Genomic DNA, 19559 nt, shown 5'->3' with positions numbered 1-19559 from the left:
TAATATCCTGAAAACTGCAGATCCAAGACTACCTTCATACTAAATCTATTCATCATCTGCTCTAGGAAATATCCTGAGGGAAAATCTATGGTTTTTTTTAACATTTTTTGAGTGTTTTGTTTTTGTTTTTTTGTTTTGTTTATTTCAAATACACCAAAACTTCTCAAAGAAAATCTCTTTCAGCTTTAGTACTGATTCCTTGCTGCTCTTTTCGGTCATAATCTTTGGGGTACTATGGATATTAAACTGAGTTTTTAATCTGTTTAACCTATAAACTATTTTTTCTAAATAAATTTCCATTCTGTTCTAAGAAATTGCAGAAATACATAACATGTTTTGAACTTCTGTTGGAAAGAGACCCTTGTATCTACGCAAACTGAAACTTTTACAACAAAACTGATACGTTTTATCATGATGACAAATTGTTTTTCAGTGGATGATAAGATAGTTCGCTTTTTACAAAGGAATCGTCAAAGTTTCACTAAAATTAAGAGCTTTCCTCAAAAAAACTCGATTGAATGCTTGGATAATATAATATGCTTGTGTCAAACCATACTGCCGCAAAACGAAATAATTATAAAGAGAGAGACGGTTTATTTATGTCTGTTTGATTTGTTTGACAACTTAGCTTATTAAGCGGAGTCGCACTGTTCAAGCTGGGACTGGCTGTGAGCGACAACGCTTAGTCATAAATCTTCCTGTTCCCTTGTTGGCGCAGTTCTAATTTAGATTGTCTCTATTTCGCGTCCACGCAAACTTCCCAGCAGGTCTAAGAATTAACTTAACAGTAAAGCGTTCAGGCAAATTGAAAATTTATGGCAAGTCTATGACTGAGACAAAAGATTTATGGTAACTCTTTCACTTTCCTTGAGCAAATTAAGAAATAAAAAAGAAGAGAATGAACAAAAACATGACTCAATTTATGTATTTTTTCGGAACATCTTGTTCCAGCTGGTTGCATTTTGCATCAATGTTTTAGCGAGCGAGAAGACATGCAGAGTGTATTGAACTTTAGAACTAACGAATGAAAGAAATGACTGGGGTCTGGAGGTACCACTTTAGATGCGCTTTACAGTATTTCTTCTTTTGCAAAACTGACATCAGGGATGAAAAGTGCTTCAGTGTAACTATTCATATCTCTAACTTAAATAGAATTCGGACTCATTTGCTCGACAGTTTAATGAAAATTAATGCAAAAAGTATTGGATCAGCCTTCGGGTAAATAGTCACTCCGCTAAATACCTCAAAAGAAACGAAATTTAACTTAGTTTGCAATTGTTTTAAACTATTTTTTTTTGGCGGGCGAATGGTATATTTATTAAATTCAAAAGTCTCTGGTGAGGGACTTAAATAGATGAAGAAAATCATAAACGGTCACAGCTGGTAAATGGCGCAAATTTTCCCGCGAATGCTGACGAACTAAAGCAAAACACCCTCTGGCGACGTTTTAATTTGAAATCTATGTTTATTCGCCGTTTGAATCCAATTCAAATCACAAGTATTGGCAAAGGAAAACTCAAAGGCCTTTTATCTGTCTGATTTAACTTTCCTGTTCTCGTTGGAATCCAGTCGTCATTTTCTTCGAGAGATTCGAAATCGATTATCAACTCGTTATTTCTTTAAGAAGTTGTTATTTGCTCTCGTTATGTGGTTCTTTGAAGAGCGAGTGTCTCTTTAAGGCGAATTAAAAATATCGTGATGTGAAAATTGCTCGGTGGTTAATTAAGCACGCGCTAGTTGACCTTAACTGATATATCTGCGAGCAGCTCTCAAGCATTTGCAGATTTTGAGATTGGCATGGAAATTGGGCCGTGGATACTAATAGTTCAATATGGCCGCTTCCTCTTGACTAAAAGGAAGGCCTTTGTTATCAAGTGACATACACCTTGATCGTGACTTTCCCTTGATTGCCTTGAGACCGCCTACGACTTTATTTATTTCATCTTGATATCCGGAATGACAAGTATATTTTCTGAAATAAACGCGTGCGAAACTGCAAATCATAATTTAATGTTTTCTTTTATCGGAGCGCGAAAACATCATCTTTAAATTCACATGCGGTTTTCAAATGATTACTGTATATCACAAGTCTCGTTTACTTGGAAAACACCTATAGTAACGATAAAAAAAACCTTTTTTCCTAGCCTCTTATAATCGACTTGTCTTTTAAAACTCTCGATTCTTTCAAACGTTTTCTGAAAACACTCCTTATTTTCATACAATTTGGTCGTTTTTTTTCTAACTGCGTTTGATATCGAGTATGTATCTTATCTTGAAAAGGACCAATTTAAATATTCTGTTGAGTGAATAGTGAATCCACTTGGTTAAACGGAAGGCTGTGTCTTATCGAAGCGTTTTGTTTTGAAGAGCGTGCGAATGCCACATCTGTCAATATTGTTTCACAGCGAAGTTCTCACAAAGTAGTAATCCTTCGCTCCCAGCGTGTACAGAATTAGATGTTTCTTCAAAAACCAAAATAAACAAGTTCTGCATAACTTCTTAGATGGAGGCAGGATAAGTTAAAGACCCGTTGATGACACGAGTTATGAATTAAGAAAACTGAGAAAAAAAGGTTCACGAAGATGTCGTTATTGTTTAGGTGCGCCTGAGAAGTCATAACTTTGACCGTATTAAAACGTGATTCGAGTCGCATTATATTAAAAAGCTGCTTCCTTATGTGTCAAAACAGTCTTTGTTTTGCAAGTTAGAGGGTATAAATATTCAACAGATGACATGAAAAGAAAACAGAGTTGCGGAAAAAAAATATAATAAAACGAGCGCAACTCACGTTTCAATGTTAATTATTCGCCCTATACTAATCAATCATTCATAACCGTTCGTAATTGTGACATGTGCAATGGTTTTACCGGCGGCAACAGCACATAATACCGTATACATAGATGTCTATAAATTTTAAGGGGGGCTTGATAGAGTCTCTAAGGTCATTGCTTAAGATTGCTCACTCGAGCGTGCAAAAAAATAACATCGCAACAACGATAAGCGACAGCGAACGAGCAGAGCCGACCACGGATGGAGATCTGTTCAGTTTGCGGAGATCATTCCACAGGGCGGCACTATGGAGCCAATACTTGTGAAGGTTGCAAGTTATTTTTTAAGCGAAGTATCAAGAAACGGCTGTACTACACTTGTAGGGTGGCAGGATGCTGTCCAGTGAACAAGCGCTTTCGGAATAGCTGCCAGTATTGCAGAATGAGAAAGTGTCTAACGGTGGGGATGAAAAGGGAAGGTGAGCAGCAAACTGACATTTATTTTTCTTTTTCTAAATCATTTCATTGTCTATCAGGAATTGCTCTCAGTTGGATGATAGATTACTAGTTTAACCTCCCAAATATGTTTGGTGAAATGTCTCCCGGCAAAGTAACTCATGAGATTCACATAATTTGAATGAATTGGATGACTATTTAAGAAAGAGAAAAACATTTTTTCTCTTATGGTATATTTGCACAAACTTCGTTGCCAATGTCAGCCGAGAGAAAGATCTGCTTTCGACACTGAGGGACGAAGCAAAGTTTTTCAAACATTTCCAAAACAGATCTCTTGTAAAAGAGTTGTCAAATTTATTCGCAGGTAAGAAACATTTTCACTCTGATGAAATAATAAATACAATTTCGGGGTAAAATATTTGACCAAGATATTATAAAGGCTTTGTTGTTGATGAATTTTCCTTTTTTTAGTAGCGCAAATATTGTCTTTAATTTCGTTCAGGTATGAGTTCAGATTTATCAACATTACAGGTGAAAGTAATTTGCTCAGCCTCTTGTTTTTCTTCTCTTCTGACGGAGAATCTTTTTCATTTGTTTTCATCAGCTGTACAGCAAACCAGAACGAATGAGTTTGAAAAGGGAAGAAAAAGACACCGTAGCCGCCAGCCGTTGAAAGGGGATATCCGAAGAGAGGCAGATTTTGTGTCCTTGTCGGACTTTGTTTACCATTTGCAGGCTGTTGAGCCTTATCAAAGGCCGCCGGAGACTAAAAGTGATACAAGATCGATTGCAGAAGACAGCACGGCAGCAAGAAGTGAAAGCGGCAGCGTACACGTCGCCACCAAATTACCAGCAGAAAGCACCACAGAGATCGCCGCCCGGTTGTTGTTCATGTCAATACATTGGGCAAAGAACGTTCGCCACTTCGCTGAACTGTCGCATATCGACCAAGTGAGCCTCTTGCAGGAAAACTGGTGTAAAATATTCGTCATAAACCTGGTTCAATGGGCGATGCCTTTCGAATTAGCCCCGCTGGTTGCTGATGTGATGGAAAAAACAGCGAGCGAACATGTGGATAGAGTTCTTCATAACATGGGAAAGTTGAATGAGGTTGTTTTCAAACTTGTGCAGCTCGGTTTGAACAGAACAGAGTTTACCCTTTTGAAGGCCCTGGTACTTTTTAACCCAGGTAAGAAAGACTATGGCAATTTTTTTGTTCACTTTATTCGATGGGCGTCAAAAACGAAATTTGTATCGAGTGGGGATCACAATGCGTTTCGCTTTAACTGAACTGAGGAGTTTCGAGCAACATGCAAATTAACTTTTTCCCTCTGTCTTATTTCTAAAAAGTTAAAATTGGCTGCGGAGTTTATGCCGGCTTTGGGGTCGCTCAAATTTCGAAAAGAAAGAGACGTAGCTCTGAAAGCAAGTTAAATTAGAGATGAATACAGAGTCGATATATCGCTCGAAAATATGAGACTTCAATGTTGATAATGAAATTATATGTGGGATTCCTTCTCGAGATGCAAAAGTGTTCATGGCTCGTTCATGACCTCCTTCCGTTGCATAGCCTATGACCCTGCTATTGCCCAGTCTATATTTGAACCCATGATAGCTAAAACAGTGTAAATAGCGGATTCAAAAACACGATATCGGCTACAGATTCTTAACAGTGTTTGTTGGGAAGTTTCGTTTTCAGGTAATACTGATCTTATTGTTTCGTTGTGCGCGACAAATTATCGACTGAAGTACGCCTTTTTCTTGATTTCACAACATTACGTTTATGAAGTGGCTAGAATTAATTCTCGAAAAATTGTTAATCTCTTTTGCGCTTATTCAAGGCCATCGCCATGAATTTGCAAATTAGCATGCGTTTGACACTTTAATACGGAAGAACGGAAAAGAAAGTCGCCCTAACTAAAATGTATTTAATTTATCGCCATGATCTTTCACCGGAAGTCTGTTGCTGTTTTTTCATTTGAAATTGCGTGATTTCCCTCCTCGTTTCATTTTGTCCATAGCTAGCCTGTTTTCGGCTCCTCAGAGAAATATTCTTAACATGCGGATTAGCAAAGCTTTTAGGGGAATGATTTGATTGCGAACTTATTAAGTGCGAGGGCTGATGTTCTAGATATTAATATTTGTTGAGTATTGAACATTGACTTTAGCCGTAATCGGAGGTTATTCAAAACTGTTTGACTTTGCCGCGAGAGGCCCTTCCGGCTGACGAGTTAAAAATGAGCTAATCGATTTTCTGCGGAAATGACAACGACGATGAGTGTTTTTCCCAACCGAGCAAAATGAGTTTTACAATAAATTGTGAACCCAGGTTCAGCCCAAGGGTAAGTTCTTGCGTGTTTCAATGCAAGTATTAGGCACAGTTTTTTTTTTCCTTTTTTGACTTTTAAATGAAAATCAACAATTGATTCTGCGTCACACCCGTAAAACGTAATAGCTAATGAAATTGTTTTTATATGAATTTTAACGCAATTTCCAATTTCGTGTGCGTGTTTTTTACGTATAAAACAACGTTCTGGATTATTTCTTAAAGCAGCCTTGAATAAATTATTAACTTTCAATTTGATAGTTTTTGTCTGCCAACTTTAGTTGCTTAAAATCTAAATGACTTCAAATTCGTTTTCGACAAGGGAGATGTTTATATCGCGGTAAAAATTCAGTGTTCGCCGCATATGTTTTCAATTCTTTAATTCGTTGTGTGGTAATTGCCTCAAAAATATATTGAGGCTGCAAAGATCGATTTCTATAGCTCTGAGTCATTGAACTGTACTGCGGGAAATATTGGAAGAGGAAGTAGTCGATTGTGCAAACTCAAAGGCCATAAACGTAACAGTCTCAATATGAAATCTTTCAATTTTTATAGCACGTTTTTCGCTTTTTCAGAAATTACAATAACTTTTGAAATAGCGAGTTTCTTTGAACTCGTTGCAAGCAGTTTGTTTGTATAACTGAGTTGTGTTGTGCTCAGAACTCGATAATATCTTGATCTGCATCAGCGATATTCTCCTTTGCCTTATTTTGTTCCTTTTTTTATTATTAAAGATTCAAACTGTTATTTTTTTTTAAGAGTTACATTTACTTTCCTTACGGCTGTCGAAACTTCTAACGCGGAAGTCGCAGTGTCTTTCTTCGTCTCGGCAAAATAATCATAAGGTAAAGGTAAAGGGGAAAAGTCAGAGGAATGAAAATAACCAAATCAAATTTTTTCTCGTAATTTTTAGGCAAAATCATTTTTATAACTAAAATGAAAGAGATGTATGTTTTTTTAGACTTACTCGGGACATAATTGGCTGGTCACTGTTTGACACCTTCTGCACAAACAGAAATAAAACTAATCTTATTACCTCGTCTAGATGATATGGTTTCTGCCCTGTGTATGATATATTTATTGGCCTAAGCCATTAAGAAATCGCACTAAAAAACGGGTGGGCGGACCATGTAGTTTGTTAAATCGCACAATTCTGCGTTCTCGAACTTGACGAAAAGGAGAATCTTCCAGCTTTTCTTCTTGAAAAAAATAATTGATATCGCTTCTGAGTTATACTATAGTTTAGGGATTTTTGACATCAGCAGATATTAACAATGGTTCAGATAAAATTTTGGTTTTTATTACATTTCTGTTTGAAACCCATGCAGCTTCACCAATTTAAGGTTTTTACTTCGCCCTTATTTATCTTTTTAGCAATTTTCATTGTTTTATTTTATATTGTATGTTCCCCTACAAATTAAGAAAAAGTTTTTCAGTTAATCTCCTTGGAACAATACATCATATTTCGGGCATTTACCACTTTAATTTTGCAGAAAGTGTATTTCACTTTGTCTAAAGGCGAGGGGTAGCTTTAGTTTTAAATGTTTAATTTTCTTTCTCCAAAATTGCGAATTTCTAATTTTATGATAAGCCATACTCTTAATGATAAATACTGTGACACAATTGTTCACTACCTTGACGCGCGCCCTTCGCCTTTTGTCCCTGCCCCGATGGACTTCAAGCTGTTGGGATTTAAAAATTGCCTCCGAGAATGTATATTTACAATGATGTTAATTTAATGACTTCTGCTGTTATTATTGAATTTTCCAACAGATAATTACACAAATATAAAGTTTCTCTCTTTCACTAGCTCTTCATTAGTGACACATTTATTCAAAAAGCTTGTAGCCATTTTTAAGCTCACAATTCTATTGTTCTTGTTTGAAAAACCTATTCATCAAAACTTATTTGCTATTTGCTTTGACTTGTATTTTCTGCTAGTGTAATAATGTGGGAAGGTAAAAACCAAGTTTGAACCGTTTCTGACGTTAGATTTCGTTTCTCGTCTTCCATCGAAAAAAAAAAGAACTTTAATGCTTTTCAAAAAACCAATTTTCAATTTTGAAGACGGTTTGTGTGGAAAGAAAGCGTTGCACACATAACCAGCTGGTAACATATGGAAGGCCAAACGCATATCAAATTTTTGTTGCGTGCGTCGAACTCGCTATCAGCTCTTTCAGCAAATGGAGACCACCTTTGCAGAACCAACACCATATCTAACTATTAATTGCTGTGAGATCAAAAAGGAATACCAAATTCTTAAAGAAAATTTCAAAAGCTTTGTATTTTGTTGCAAAAAAGAAACAAAAGTGTTGATCATTCTCTTGAGAAAAGAATGAAATTGACATAAGGAAAAAATAATAATTGCTTACCGCTAACTTACATGGCATCAAGTATTTACTAAGTGTTTTAAGCCTGCTATTATTATCAGTGAAAAATGTTTCATCTCGATTCTCTGATAATGCACTTTTTAAGTTTACTTAGCATCAAAGTGTGCCATACTTATTTCCACAAACGTGCTCATTCTAATAAAATTGTGATTTCGTTTCTGTGTAGAAAGTGTTTTTTGTGTCAACAACTGAGAATTTTGTTTTTTTTTTCCTTTTTGTCTCAGTTTATACAACATTTTCTGACTTTTTATCTCCATATTTGTGATAATGTTCTCACATACACCTATGTTCGTTTAAGGACGGACAAATCTGTTAGTTTTTATGGTAAAAGGAAATTAAGAAGTTTATTTTCAGTTCCCCTATTACAAAGGTAGGATTGGCGGTTCGATTTCGACTTAAATTTCATTCGCCAATTTTTGCGTAATAAATGAAATAAAGCTTTTCTCTCTCATAACTCAGAGCGAGGATCAGTTAAAAAACATAATTCAAATATTTCATACCGTCGGTAACGTTCTGTACATTTATTTCTCCCTCAGGCCGGTCGGCCATTTTATTTTATAACCATTATGTAAAATGTCAAAAAAATCTCTATAAATGACGAGAGTTTGTTATCATCCATGGCTGGAATAGCGACTTAAATGTGAATGGATGGCGCCTGTAGCGATCATGTTTGACGTGATCAAGTACTATTTCGACTTTTAACCAACAATTCTTCAATTGATGTGTCAACAGATAACGACCAACTCACCGACTTGGTTCAGATCCAAGCAATTCAAAACAAGACGAGGAATGCTCTCGAAGAATACGTGCGCTTGAATCGCCCGGAGTCGTCTGGTCGCTTTGGTCAGCTACTCATCAAACTTACGTCTTTAGGAGCTGTGGAGCCACATATCATTGAGCATGTGTTCTTCAATAAACTTATTGGTGGCGCGTCCATTAACAACCTAGTCGACGACATTCTAAGAGCAAACACACTTATCTCGCACGCAAAAAACTCGGCCGTGTGAACAAGCAAAGGATGCTTACTGTTTTTGCTATAACTGAAGCCTATTTCACAATATTTTAAAACATTTGTCACGAATTGACATGAACTACAAACGCCAAAATCTTAACTATACGCAAACCATGAGAACGCTGCTTTCACTCCAGGTAGTCTTTAAGCGAAAATTGTTACGAGAAGATTCTTATTTTTCTCGCCCTCAGACTTTGCCTAATCAACTCTTTGCGCACTTTTTCTTTTCGGCGTTTGCGCGCGCCATAACAGAGGAGGCAAAGAAGAGGTAACCCCGTCTTGCAGATGATAAATTGTAATTGAAAATTTCAAAGTTTATTATGAAGCATGCCACTGTTTGATGGTAAAAATTCATGGTACAAAAAGCACATCACAGGGTTGTAATTTAAAATGTAACTTAATAAACCAAATGACGTGCCAAACCCACAGATAATCACCTTTTGTATAAATTTGTAGATATATACTTAGATATTCTAGTGCTTTGGAATAATAATTCTTCTTCACTATGAGAGCATCGCTGGCAAGTTGAAAAAGTTGTTTTTTGTATGTCTTTTCTGAGTGTTTAATTGTAGCAGGTTCGGACAAAGTGTCACCAATTTTCGTGTACGATTGAAACAAACTGTTTGCGGTTGATTTGGTAGTGACCGCTGTCGTTTCTGTGGGGTTAATGAGGTCGTGCGCATGCTTTATTTGTAAATTAAACGTTGGGTTAATAACACAAAAGTATGACGGCACCATGTGAAGAAACATCGGATGGATCGAGGTTTCAAAGAGCTCTGAAAAGACCTCCAATAGCATACAGTTTGTGGAACGATTAGGTGTTCAGCGAGCTCTGAAAAGAGTTCCCGATCGCATACAGTTTGTTGGGCGAACGGGTGTCCAGTGAGCTCTGAAAACAGCTCCCGATCACTAAAAGTGTGTGGGACGACCGGGAGTTCAGCGGGCTCTGAAAAGAGTTTCTGGTCGTATACAGATTGCTAAGCGATCGGGGGTTCGGTGAGCTCTGAAAAGAGCTCCCGATCTCTAACAGTTTGTCGGTCAATGTACACCATCGTGATTTAACTTAGTCTGTAAAACGAAGATTTGACAGCTGATGCGCGTAGCAGTTTTAAAATTCGCGGTAATTGTGAAAATTTTACAAGCGAATGGAGCTGTTTAGTTTGACAGGTGTATTGTTATTCCAGGACTGGGCTTAAACGTAACTGCGACTAAAAATTTTCAAACTGAGAAGGATAGGGGGTTCCCGTCGACCAATTTCCGAAATTAAAACGGATTCTGTTGGAGGAAAGATTGAACTTCTATTTGCCGTGCTTTGTTTTGTTGTGGGTAATAGGGGTTTTCAAAAATCGCTCTTGAAAATGACTTTCATACCATAAATGACCTCATTTTGAGTATTTTCAAGGGCAAAAGGATAATTCTTCTACTTCGTAAAAATCATTCATTTAGGTGCAAATTGTAGATAAATATTTAATCTTCAAAAAGCCGTGCATTGATTTAGAAGTACGCGCTTTTAAAACTCCGAAAAGTGAGTATTGCGAAGCCTAGTGGGCCAATTGTGATTCATTCTTTTCTAATTTAGGGCTCTTTAAAGCGGGGTAGCGTTCAAATTTACCGCTTTATCGGTTATGAATAATTAATGATGTCCACGCATTCTGCCTGATGCAGCTGCTGGCCGAGGCACTTGCTTTAAACAGAAAATTAAATGGTAAATCCTCCGTGCTATTTTGCCTCCACTACTCAACCGGGCACACAAAGAGTAGATATCTGGGCGCGTTGGCCAGCCAAGCCACCGTTTATTTAACTCCAAATCGATATGTTTACAAAAGTCTTTTACGATTGAAGTAAAACAAATGCACCAAAGGTGGACACGAAAACCCCTAACAACCAGCAGTTAGAAAAAACGGGGAACGTGAACCCCCAACCAAGGCAGCGGTGCCATCCTTGAGGTTTTAGGGTATCCTATGAATGACATGTTACACACAGTTACTTAAGGTAGCATGCAAGTACAGCTCTAAATTTATACAAAAACGAAAACGAAAATGAACAGCTAAACACGGCGAAGGCTGACCGTAGAATGCCATGCCCTACTAACGACCTCTACTTGCAAACCGCGATCTCATAACTCTCCACGCATCTTACACTCGCCCCCAGTCCTCTGATACGTGCCGGCAAAATATTAATTTATGCTAATTAGGATTACCACAAATTACATTTTTCGATATGCCGGAAAAGCCAAAGAAATCTAAATCAACGGAAAAAGACGAATGAATTTTAATGAACGCTTCTGTCTGTTCATCTAACATGCTTCAAATCGGAAAACGATATTCAAACACGATATCAACAAGGATCATAAGCTAAAATCGTTTTCAAATCTTAACAATAAACGTTAATTTTGACCAAAGATGCCGAAGAATTGCTGTAAAAATGAAAAGAAAAATCTATTTTCTATCCTTGTGAAGCGCCATCATTCAGTAGCTCTTAGCCTCATTGCATTTTCCTGCTCATTTATGGAAAATAAGGTGTTACTACACTAGATAGGGTTTTAAAGCGAGTTTTGGTTGGGCGAGTGTCTCGGGACCGCACTACTATTGACCCGCAGGTTCACCATGCTTTCTCGGGTCAGACTTGGCGTATATTCCTTTAGGTTCCCTAGAAATGGCCTGCACCACAGCAAACAAATCACTGCCAGTGACGTTGTGACCTAGTTGTTTTAAGCCTTCTTTTACGTACTTGTCAATGCGATATTTCGTATTGTTTTCATAAAATACTATCTGATCAGGCACCATTTGTATGTGCAGTCGAGGTTCGTTTACCGCCTCAGACAAGTCATCTCCAAACCAGAGTTTGTTCATTAAGACCTGCAGATGCAAAAACAATTGTAAGCTTCCTTGGTATCAATATGTACCACAGAAGCAGTGTGAATCTACCTTAGAGAAGGGGGACGGATTTGTACAGACTTCGACCCACTGTGTGTGTTTCTAAACTTTTGTTAGCTCTCTGAGCAAAGAGTTGAACACAGGCATGGGCGTAGCCGGGGGGGAGGGGGGATTTCCTGGGGTGCCCATGGCGCCCCTACCCTTTGTAAGCCTTGATTTAAGCAAACAACCTACAATATTTAGGTGGTGAAAACTGGTGAGTACCCTCTGTTTGACACAGTGTGAACCCCGGCCCCATCCTTTAAAAATCCTGGTTGGTCCCCTGATAGGGTTCAATATACAGCCCACAGAATGCTTATCAGCCGAGATATAATATTTTTAGAGCCAAGGAATGTAGAATGAAACGATTGGATGTACCTGTGACACAGCAGTGGGTATCATTTTCCCACCAGAAGCACCGATTACAAGTTGCACAACTCCGTTGTTATCAGTAAGAATTGTGGGACACATGTTGGACAAAGGACGCGCCTGTGGATCAGGATAATTGTGTGGTGAAAGAGAAATACCATCCACTTTGTCTGCATCAGGAATATCAAAATCTGCCATCTCATTGTTGTAAATGATGCCTGTGGTAGTGGATCGATATTTAGCACCGAACCTATTAGTAAACACCCAAAAAATTCGTGGTTATTGGACTTTCTAGAATGCAATGTACTTGTAAAACGTTTGTCAGTTCCCCTTCTTTTTCTGTGTCCGTACTTCATGAACATTTATGAGCTGCCTCAATGCGATAAAAAATGGAGTTAGTATCTTGTGTCAAAATTTATTGCTGCCATAAAATTGTGCGACAATTTCATCGTGAGGCTTAATTTTGAGAAAAATTAAGCTTTCAGCCAAAAAGAAGAGAATCCGGCCTCAAAAGAGGCCGGAATCTGAGCCCGCTGGACACGCACACTTTCGAAAACAGTAGTGAACGCACGACTCAAGCAACAAGGCTGCAATAGGTGAGAAGTGATAGTCCAGTTGTAGCCTTTCTTCTAGCTTTGAAATACAGCCGCGTCTGATTTCTCCCGACGAGAGCAGTTCGAGAAGAAGATGCCATTGTTTTTTTTTAGTACCAACCCATATCAAAGTCAAAAAGTCCATCCGTCCTTCGTAACTGTCACTTTAATTTGGGGACTCGATGAAAATAAGTGCGGCAAACAAGCAGCGGAAGTTCGAGTAGCTCCCCCATAATATTCGTCTTAGGCCCCTTCTGGCTTCCCTGCTCGTTTCTGTACCTCCTCCACCCTGAAGGCTTCAAAGCGAACACAAAACTACCCCCTAAGCAGGCTCAGGTTTTTAAGCCTGCTCGTCCAATATTGATTGGAACTAAACTCACCTCATGTTGATAGTAGATGTCACGGAAACTGCGTCTCCGTCTACGGCCAGAACAGCCACGTGGGTAGTACCGTAATCAGCGTTCGAAAAGAAATCCGCGTAATAACTTACATCTTTGTGGGTCTTGTCATCCCGTATTTTGTTACGTAGGCGGTTGCCTGTTTTTGGATCCAACATCTGTAATGCTTTTTCCTGAAATATCAGCAAGTTTGCATAATACTCAGCCAATGTTCTGTTGATTCAGACTCAACTTTGTTATGCGATTTTTGAATAAGATAATCCGCAATTGCTGCCAATTGTCTTCGAAAGTTGCCTCCACTTGCTCGACCAACTAGACGCAAAGCTTAATCAAGGGAGAACCTCATCGTCTCCGGAAAAAATGTAATCAGGTTTGGTTACCCTCGTTTTCCCGCTTGAGGTCGGCCACATTAGTTAACACAGAGTTATCATTGGCTCCTTTTAATTCTTGTTTTTCCGTTCGCCCCATTGATGGCTCGTTTTAAAAAAGCGTTCACTTATCTTTCTGGAAGGTAAAACGCGTTCTATTGCAACAAAATGAAGCAAATTTAGAAAAATTTTTCAATTTGAAGTTGGTTTCTTTTTAGTGTCTTTGTAGGCAATTCGGACTCAAGTAAAGAGATAACTATCTTGTGTGATCGCTGACAGTTTTTGAAAACTATGCTACTTCTTTTTTAAAGTACCCTTTTCACAACAGAAAAACAAGTCCAAGTTAAAAATGTATCGTTATTAAAGCACGAATCGCCGAAATACTTCTTTATTTTAATAATTTGATTTTATCAATTGAGTTGATAATGTAAATTGGCCACTATAAAGAGTTTCTAAAGCTGAGGTAGCCGATTTACATTAACAAAGCATCACAGTTTTTTTGAAAACTTATCCCTTTTTTTTCTATATTTTGAGTTACAAACATGCAGACACAATTAACTACTACACTTAATTCAAGACTTCAAGAGGTGACATAATGTGTCAAAGTGTACGATGTTAGCATCGCGTTTCTCTTCGACGCCATTTTGTTGCCTGTGAAAGCAGAAACTGGGACAGACGCGTTCTTACTGCGATTGCTTTCTTTCCTGAAGACATTGCAAAATTGGAAATAGACTGAACCATGGGCCGAACTTGAAAATAATCAATCGTGGAAAAAAATCCAGCTATGAATCTAGTAATCTTCGCCTCGAAAAATACTGAAAATATGATGATTATGCTAGTGGTGCTACTTTTACAAAAGAACAAAAATTATTCTCGTTTTTCAAATCATGTCAAAATTATGCAAGCACAGTCTATCTCTGAGAGCCCTCTGATTTCACATCCTTACAGAAAACGTAAAAACTGGCATAATTTGTACCGCTGAATGATTTCCACCTACCTTGATGTTTGGATTGGAGTGTCCAAGCAGACCGCGCCATGCATAACTGAACTTAAAGGCTTCAATGATTCGGTGATACGTAAGCACAGAGGATTTCTTGTCTTTAAAGGCTGATGACGTCAACTTGTATCCTACATTAAAAAAAAAATGACACTTCTCAAACAGGGCTTGGTGAGTAGTACAGAGCGAACAATGTTGACGACTCATCTTTTTTATTTCTCTTTCGGTTTCGTCCAAATAAACTGAGTTTGTCAGCGAATTCAAACATAACACGCTCCAACAAGAAATACCCAACAAACATGCCTCACCAGATCTTAAAAGGGGGGGGGGGGACGGGACGGGCGGGGATCGTAAGAATGTTACCAGGGATCGGGTAAATTTCATCGTGACGAGATCTCATCATCCACAACCCCCCCCCCCTCCCCCCTTCCAGGCGATAACAAAGGAATAGTCATTTTTTAAGCGTGAAGAGGAGTGTGTGCATAAGGAAGGGGAGCTATATGTGCCATATGGGCTATATTGATCACAGTGACGAGAACTCCTACCTTGCAAAATGTTCAAGATGAGCCCAAGCACGGCGCCACTTGTCGGGGGTGGGGTCAGGTACATTTTCATGCCCGAGAGTTCTCTCTGATATGGTTTGCTATCAATGTGCTTGTAATCCCTTAAATCACTGTCAGTCCATATCCCATTGACTCTTTCCAAATCACGAAGAATGTCACTGGCAAGTGCTCCATTGTAAAAAGATTCTGGATCGTCACGCACTCTTTCCAGGGTCTTTGCGTATTTTTCGTTCTTAATGACGTCTCCTTCTTTAACAAGCCTTTCATTATCAACCAAGAGCAGTTCACTGTAAAAATTGAAAAAATTATCGCATTATCCAGCTGCATGTGAACAAAGATCGGTCGCTCTGAGAGAACAATCTTCTCATAGAAGACTTCTCTGGTATCAAACTACTATTCACCGAAGGGAGGTGGCTAGTGGTAGTAAATATCTGCCACCAGCCACTGCCACTGAGGTGAAAGTTTTTTATTATCATATAAATTACTGTGTTTTACAAGGATTTGCTTGGGGTTGAGTAGCCAATCAGAGCGCGCCTTTAACGCTATCCGTTGTTTTCGTATATACAAATTGCCTTTGTCACATAGCAATTATGAATATTTCTGACCTTAAACCAGGGTCATTTTTAATATCTTCCTCGATTCCTTCAGTCGTGTTTAGTGCATCATCCAGTGCTTTAGATGCTTTAAACCCTTTTCTGGCCAAATCGATGGCGGGTTGAACAAGGCGTTTCCATGTTAACCGACCATGTCGTTTCCAAGCCTCGAACTGACCGCGCACCTCGCCGGGAACAGCGATGGACTGACCACCTAAGATTAAAACTTGTTAAGTTGACGTTTTTGTGGGTTTTTAAATATAGTTCGTCAATTCGTTTGTGCCGTCTGTGTAGGTAAGGTATTTCCCTAAACAGACATTAATAAACTTAAAACGATAATTAAAAAGTAGTGTAAACCACGCAAGTGAAGAATGTTTTACACGCACGCACGCGGAAGTGAATGGCAAGTACCATTTCACCTCCGAGCAGCCGAAGAGGAAAAAATCTCGCGTCAAGAATTTGACTTCCGAACATTTTTTGGTATATTTTTAGCCAATTTTTTTGTATCTGTGTGGTATATACTAAAATAGTTATTCACCTCCACTTCGATGAATAATTGTATATATAAGCTCACAAAAAATTATGCAAAAAAAAAAATTTTGGAGACCTTTCTTGGCTTTTTCCTTTTTGTCCTTGAACATATTCCGGTAGGCTCTAGCTGGGGCAGTTTCTCTGAAATCGATGACTGTGGCTTGCTTTAATGTTTGATTGTACACTAACATCACTCCCCCACCTCCTATCCCTGATGAGTGCATGCTGACCACACCCAAACAGAACATGGCGGCGATGGCAGCATCCACCGCAGAGCCGTTTGCCTTTAGGATGTCTTCTCCTATGTCAGAACACTGCTTTGTATCCGTGGCAACGGCTTCTCTTTCATAGGGTCCGCCGAATGATTTATCGCGATGATCGCCACGATCGCGACGAAGCACGAAATAACAGACCAGCCCAGCTACGAGGCCTATTACACACAATGCTACTATGAGGCCGATTGTTATTTTACCACACCTACTGCGTGCCCAGTCCCTTAAAAAAAAAACACTTTCCGGTTAGTTTTTGACTCGTTCAGGATCTTTTAAATTATTTGGGAAGGAATAAGAATTACGTTTGCAGCTAAATATGATGTATAAGTAAATTCCTGCAATCCCGGTTAAAGTCGCAACATAAAATATTTAATTTAACTATTTCTGTTGGCAGGTTACTGCGTCCATCTTTAGATTCCTTTCCTTAGGAACCAGTAATTATCTACCTCCTTTCGAGGGGGGGGGAAGGGAGATTAGAGGATTTATTTGCGGGGGGGAAGGGAGGGGATCAGTCATCGTCAACACAGAATAAAGGAGGGACTATAGAAAATTGGGATCAATATCTGTATCTGAGCAACTGCCCACCTACCCCTCCCCTAACCCAACATTAACCCTGACTTGTTATCAATTGACTGTTGTTGAGTTAGGGGAGGGGTAAGTGGGCAGTTGCGTAGATACTGATATTGATCCGAAAATTGACCGCCAATCACAATAATTACAAATGAGGGAAGGGGGAAATCGTAAGGAATATCACAAAGCCAAATGGAGGATCAGGCACACAACCAAAATCCGATGTAGCCCTCCCAAACACAAATCTTATCAGTAGCTAAGTAATACATTTTCCTTCCCTGTCCGTTGAACTCTCCAGAAGTTTTTCATCCGGGTTTAGGCCCTTATAGACTGCGTTAGTAAATGTAGTATATTATGCTGCTAGCATTTCTCGATGTTTTCTAAACTATGCTCAAATAATTTCAACGAAAGTGTAGGTCAGTCAGGTCAGGGGTAGCCTAACACAGTCTCTGGCTTACCCAAGTGTATAATTGCCTGGGGAAATGGGATCCAATTCGGAACGCTAAGTTTTGTTTGTTTGCGAACTCAGTGAAGAATTTACAATAATTAAAAGTAACTCTAAAGTATATATGTGTGATGTTTTTGAAACGACCCTTTCAACTTTATAGCGAATTCCAGCATTGTTAAATCCAACAAAATTGAAACAAAACTTATCCGTTGACGTGAATTGAAACGTTATATTTTTCTTGAATAATCACGACATCTAATCGTTATACCGTCGTAAATCAAAGTTCATATTTCGCAAGACTAGTTTTTGTTTCCCGGCAAACTCGATGAAGAATTTATAATAGTTACAAGAAACTTTAAAGTCTATATGTATGATGTTTTTGAAAAGACCCTTTTGACTTTCTAACGGATTCTAGCTTTGTTACATACGGCAAAATTGAAATCAAACTTATCCGATGACGTGAATAAACACGTCACATTTTTCTGAAATAATCACAACATCCAATCGCTATACCGTCTGAAACCAAAGTTCATATTTCCTCCTATAACTAAAGAATTCACACCTTCAAAATCGTGGTTCTTTAACTCAACATCAGATCTCGTTCCAATCAATGCTCATGCAGCGAAGTACGATGATTCCTTGCTAATGCATCGTATTATTGATTATCTTGTGCGTCCACGTCACTATATCACTTTCATACGTTCGATCATTATATTTGTAACTGCGGCGAAGATCTTGTCGAAATTAAGGTACTCTGAAATGTTTACTTGTACTACCTCGTATTATAAATTCACAAAGTTGCTGTTTTTATGGGAACCGCTAAACATTTCAGCCGAGATTGTTCCTTAAAATCACTGTGTGCCGTTTTCTTGGTCTTGGATGTCTTATCAGACGTTTTGTGTGTTCATTGACAGATATTTGGAGTAGCGTGTTATAGCCAGTCTTCCAAATACAACCTACGATCTGCACTCAGATTTCCGGGAAATAATTCATTATATCTCTACCAAGATCGAACCGAAAAACAGAATTCTGGAGCGAAAATTTGCAGTGTTGCCCTTTGGTTGAATATGACATATTTCCCTTTGTATATGATGGAATGTTGATAATTGTGCAGAGCGGTAAACTGAACTCTTAAACACTTTCCTTAACTTAGGCTAACGTTACATATGCTCACTAACAACTGCAAATCAACATCATACAGAGAGAGGAAAACTTTGCTTACTTAAACTGTGTGCACTTCTCGTCTGAATCTTCGGTTGCCATTGCTATTCTTGTTGTAAACTGAACCTTGAACGGAAATGAAAGTCGAACTCGACTCTCAGGAAAGTGTTAGCTTCGCAATATGAATCTTTTTTGTACTCTTGTAGTAATATCTCGAAATATTCAATCCGTTACGATGTGTCAACTAACAGTTTGCGCTCAGCTCTTCCCAAGATCTGATTTCACAGGGAGCGCCACGTACTCAATTGAGACTTTTCTAAGCATTTTAATTTCGCACATCTTAAACTTTCGGGAGCAAAAGGTCAAACTTTTCTTTAGAAACACGATATCTGATCACAATACGTTTAGCTTGAGGCGTATTTTCGTCTTTTTTTTTTTACCGTTCAGTAGAACCTTCAATAAGGCCACCTCTTCATAGAGTCATAAGAGGCACCTCACTTCACCAACCATTTTTTTGGCTTATCGAACGGTTCGTTAATCCACTCCAATGTAAACTCTCTACGCAAACCAAAGTGCGTCTCAGCAACTAAAACAATCACGACAAAAGACCTTTGTAACAAAATGCGCGGCAACTCACTCAAGCATATAATCCTTGACATTTCTTTTCTGTGTTAGAGTAAATATAAAACCAAAATAGAACGTTGCGTAAATTTAAGCATGCGTAGTAACTGTACCTTTCTCGTTTATTTTTGTCAACCTCTTTCTTCTGAGCTTGTGTTTTAGTTTGTTCATTTGTTTTGTTTTTTTGTTTTGTTTTTTGTACATAAAT

The 19559-nt window shown here is 38.4% G+C and overlaps 2 protein-coding genes across 2 annotated transcripts; one reads left to right on the top strand and one right to left on the bottom strand.

Moving 5' to 3' along the window:
* The first annotated feature begins 2796 nt into the window (after positions 1 to 2796).
* LOC113680975 (COUP transcription factor 1) lies at positions 2797 to 9485 on the top strand. Its single transcript, XM_027198028.2, has 3 exons — positions 2797 to 3247; positions 3829 to 4413; positions 8673 to 9485. Exons 1-3 carry the CDS (start codon positions 3031 to 3033, stop codon positions 8945 to 8947), a joined length of 1077 nt encoding a protein of 358 aa, XP_027053829.1. The 5' UTR covers positions 2797 to 3030; the 3' UTR covers positions 8948 to 9485.
* A 1226-nt stretch (positions 9486 to 10711) lies between these two features.
* Positions 10712 to 19094, bottom strand: LOC149036272 (glutathione hydrolase 1 proenzyme-like). Its single transcript, XM_089190769.1, has 8 exons — positions 18792 to 19094; positions 16356 to 16774; positions 15761 to 15962; positions 15138 to 15442; positions 14593 to 14723; positions 13210 to 13400; positions 12246 to 12486; positions 10712 to 11810 (listed from the first exon to the last, which is right to left on the bottom strand). The coding sequence occupies exons 1-8, from the start codon at positions 18830 to 18832 to the stop codon at positions 11538 to 11540; spliced, it is 1803 nt and encodes a 600-aa protein (XP_089046895.1). The 5' UTR covers positions 18833 to 19094; the 3' UTR covers positions 10712 to 11537.
* Positions 19095 to 19559: the final 465 nt, after the last annotated feature.

The sequence above is a fragment of the Pocillopora damicornis genome, chromosome 12 (genome assembly GCF_964200805.1).
Source record: "Pocillopora damicornis chromosome 12, jaPocDami1.2, whole genome shotgun sequence".
Taxonomy (NCBI): Eukaryota; Metazoa; Cnidaria; class Anthozoa; order Scleractinia; family Pocilloporidae; genus Pocillopora; species Pocillopora damicornis.
The sequence above is the reverse complement of the archived record's forward strand: the minus strand, read 5'-3'. Positions and strand labels throughout refer to the sequence as shown.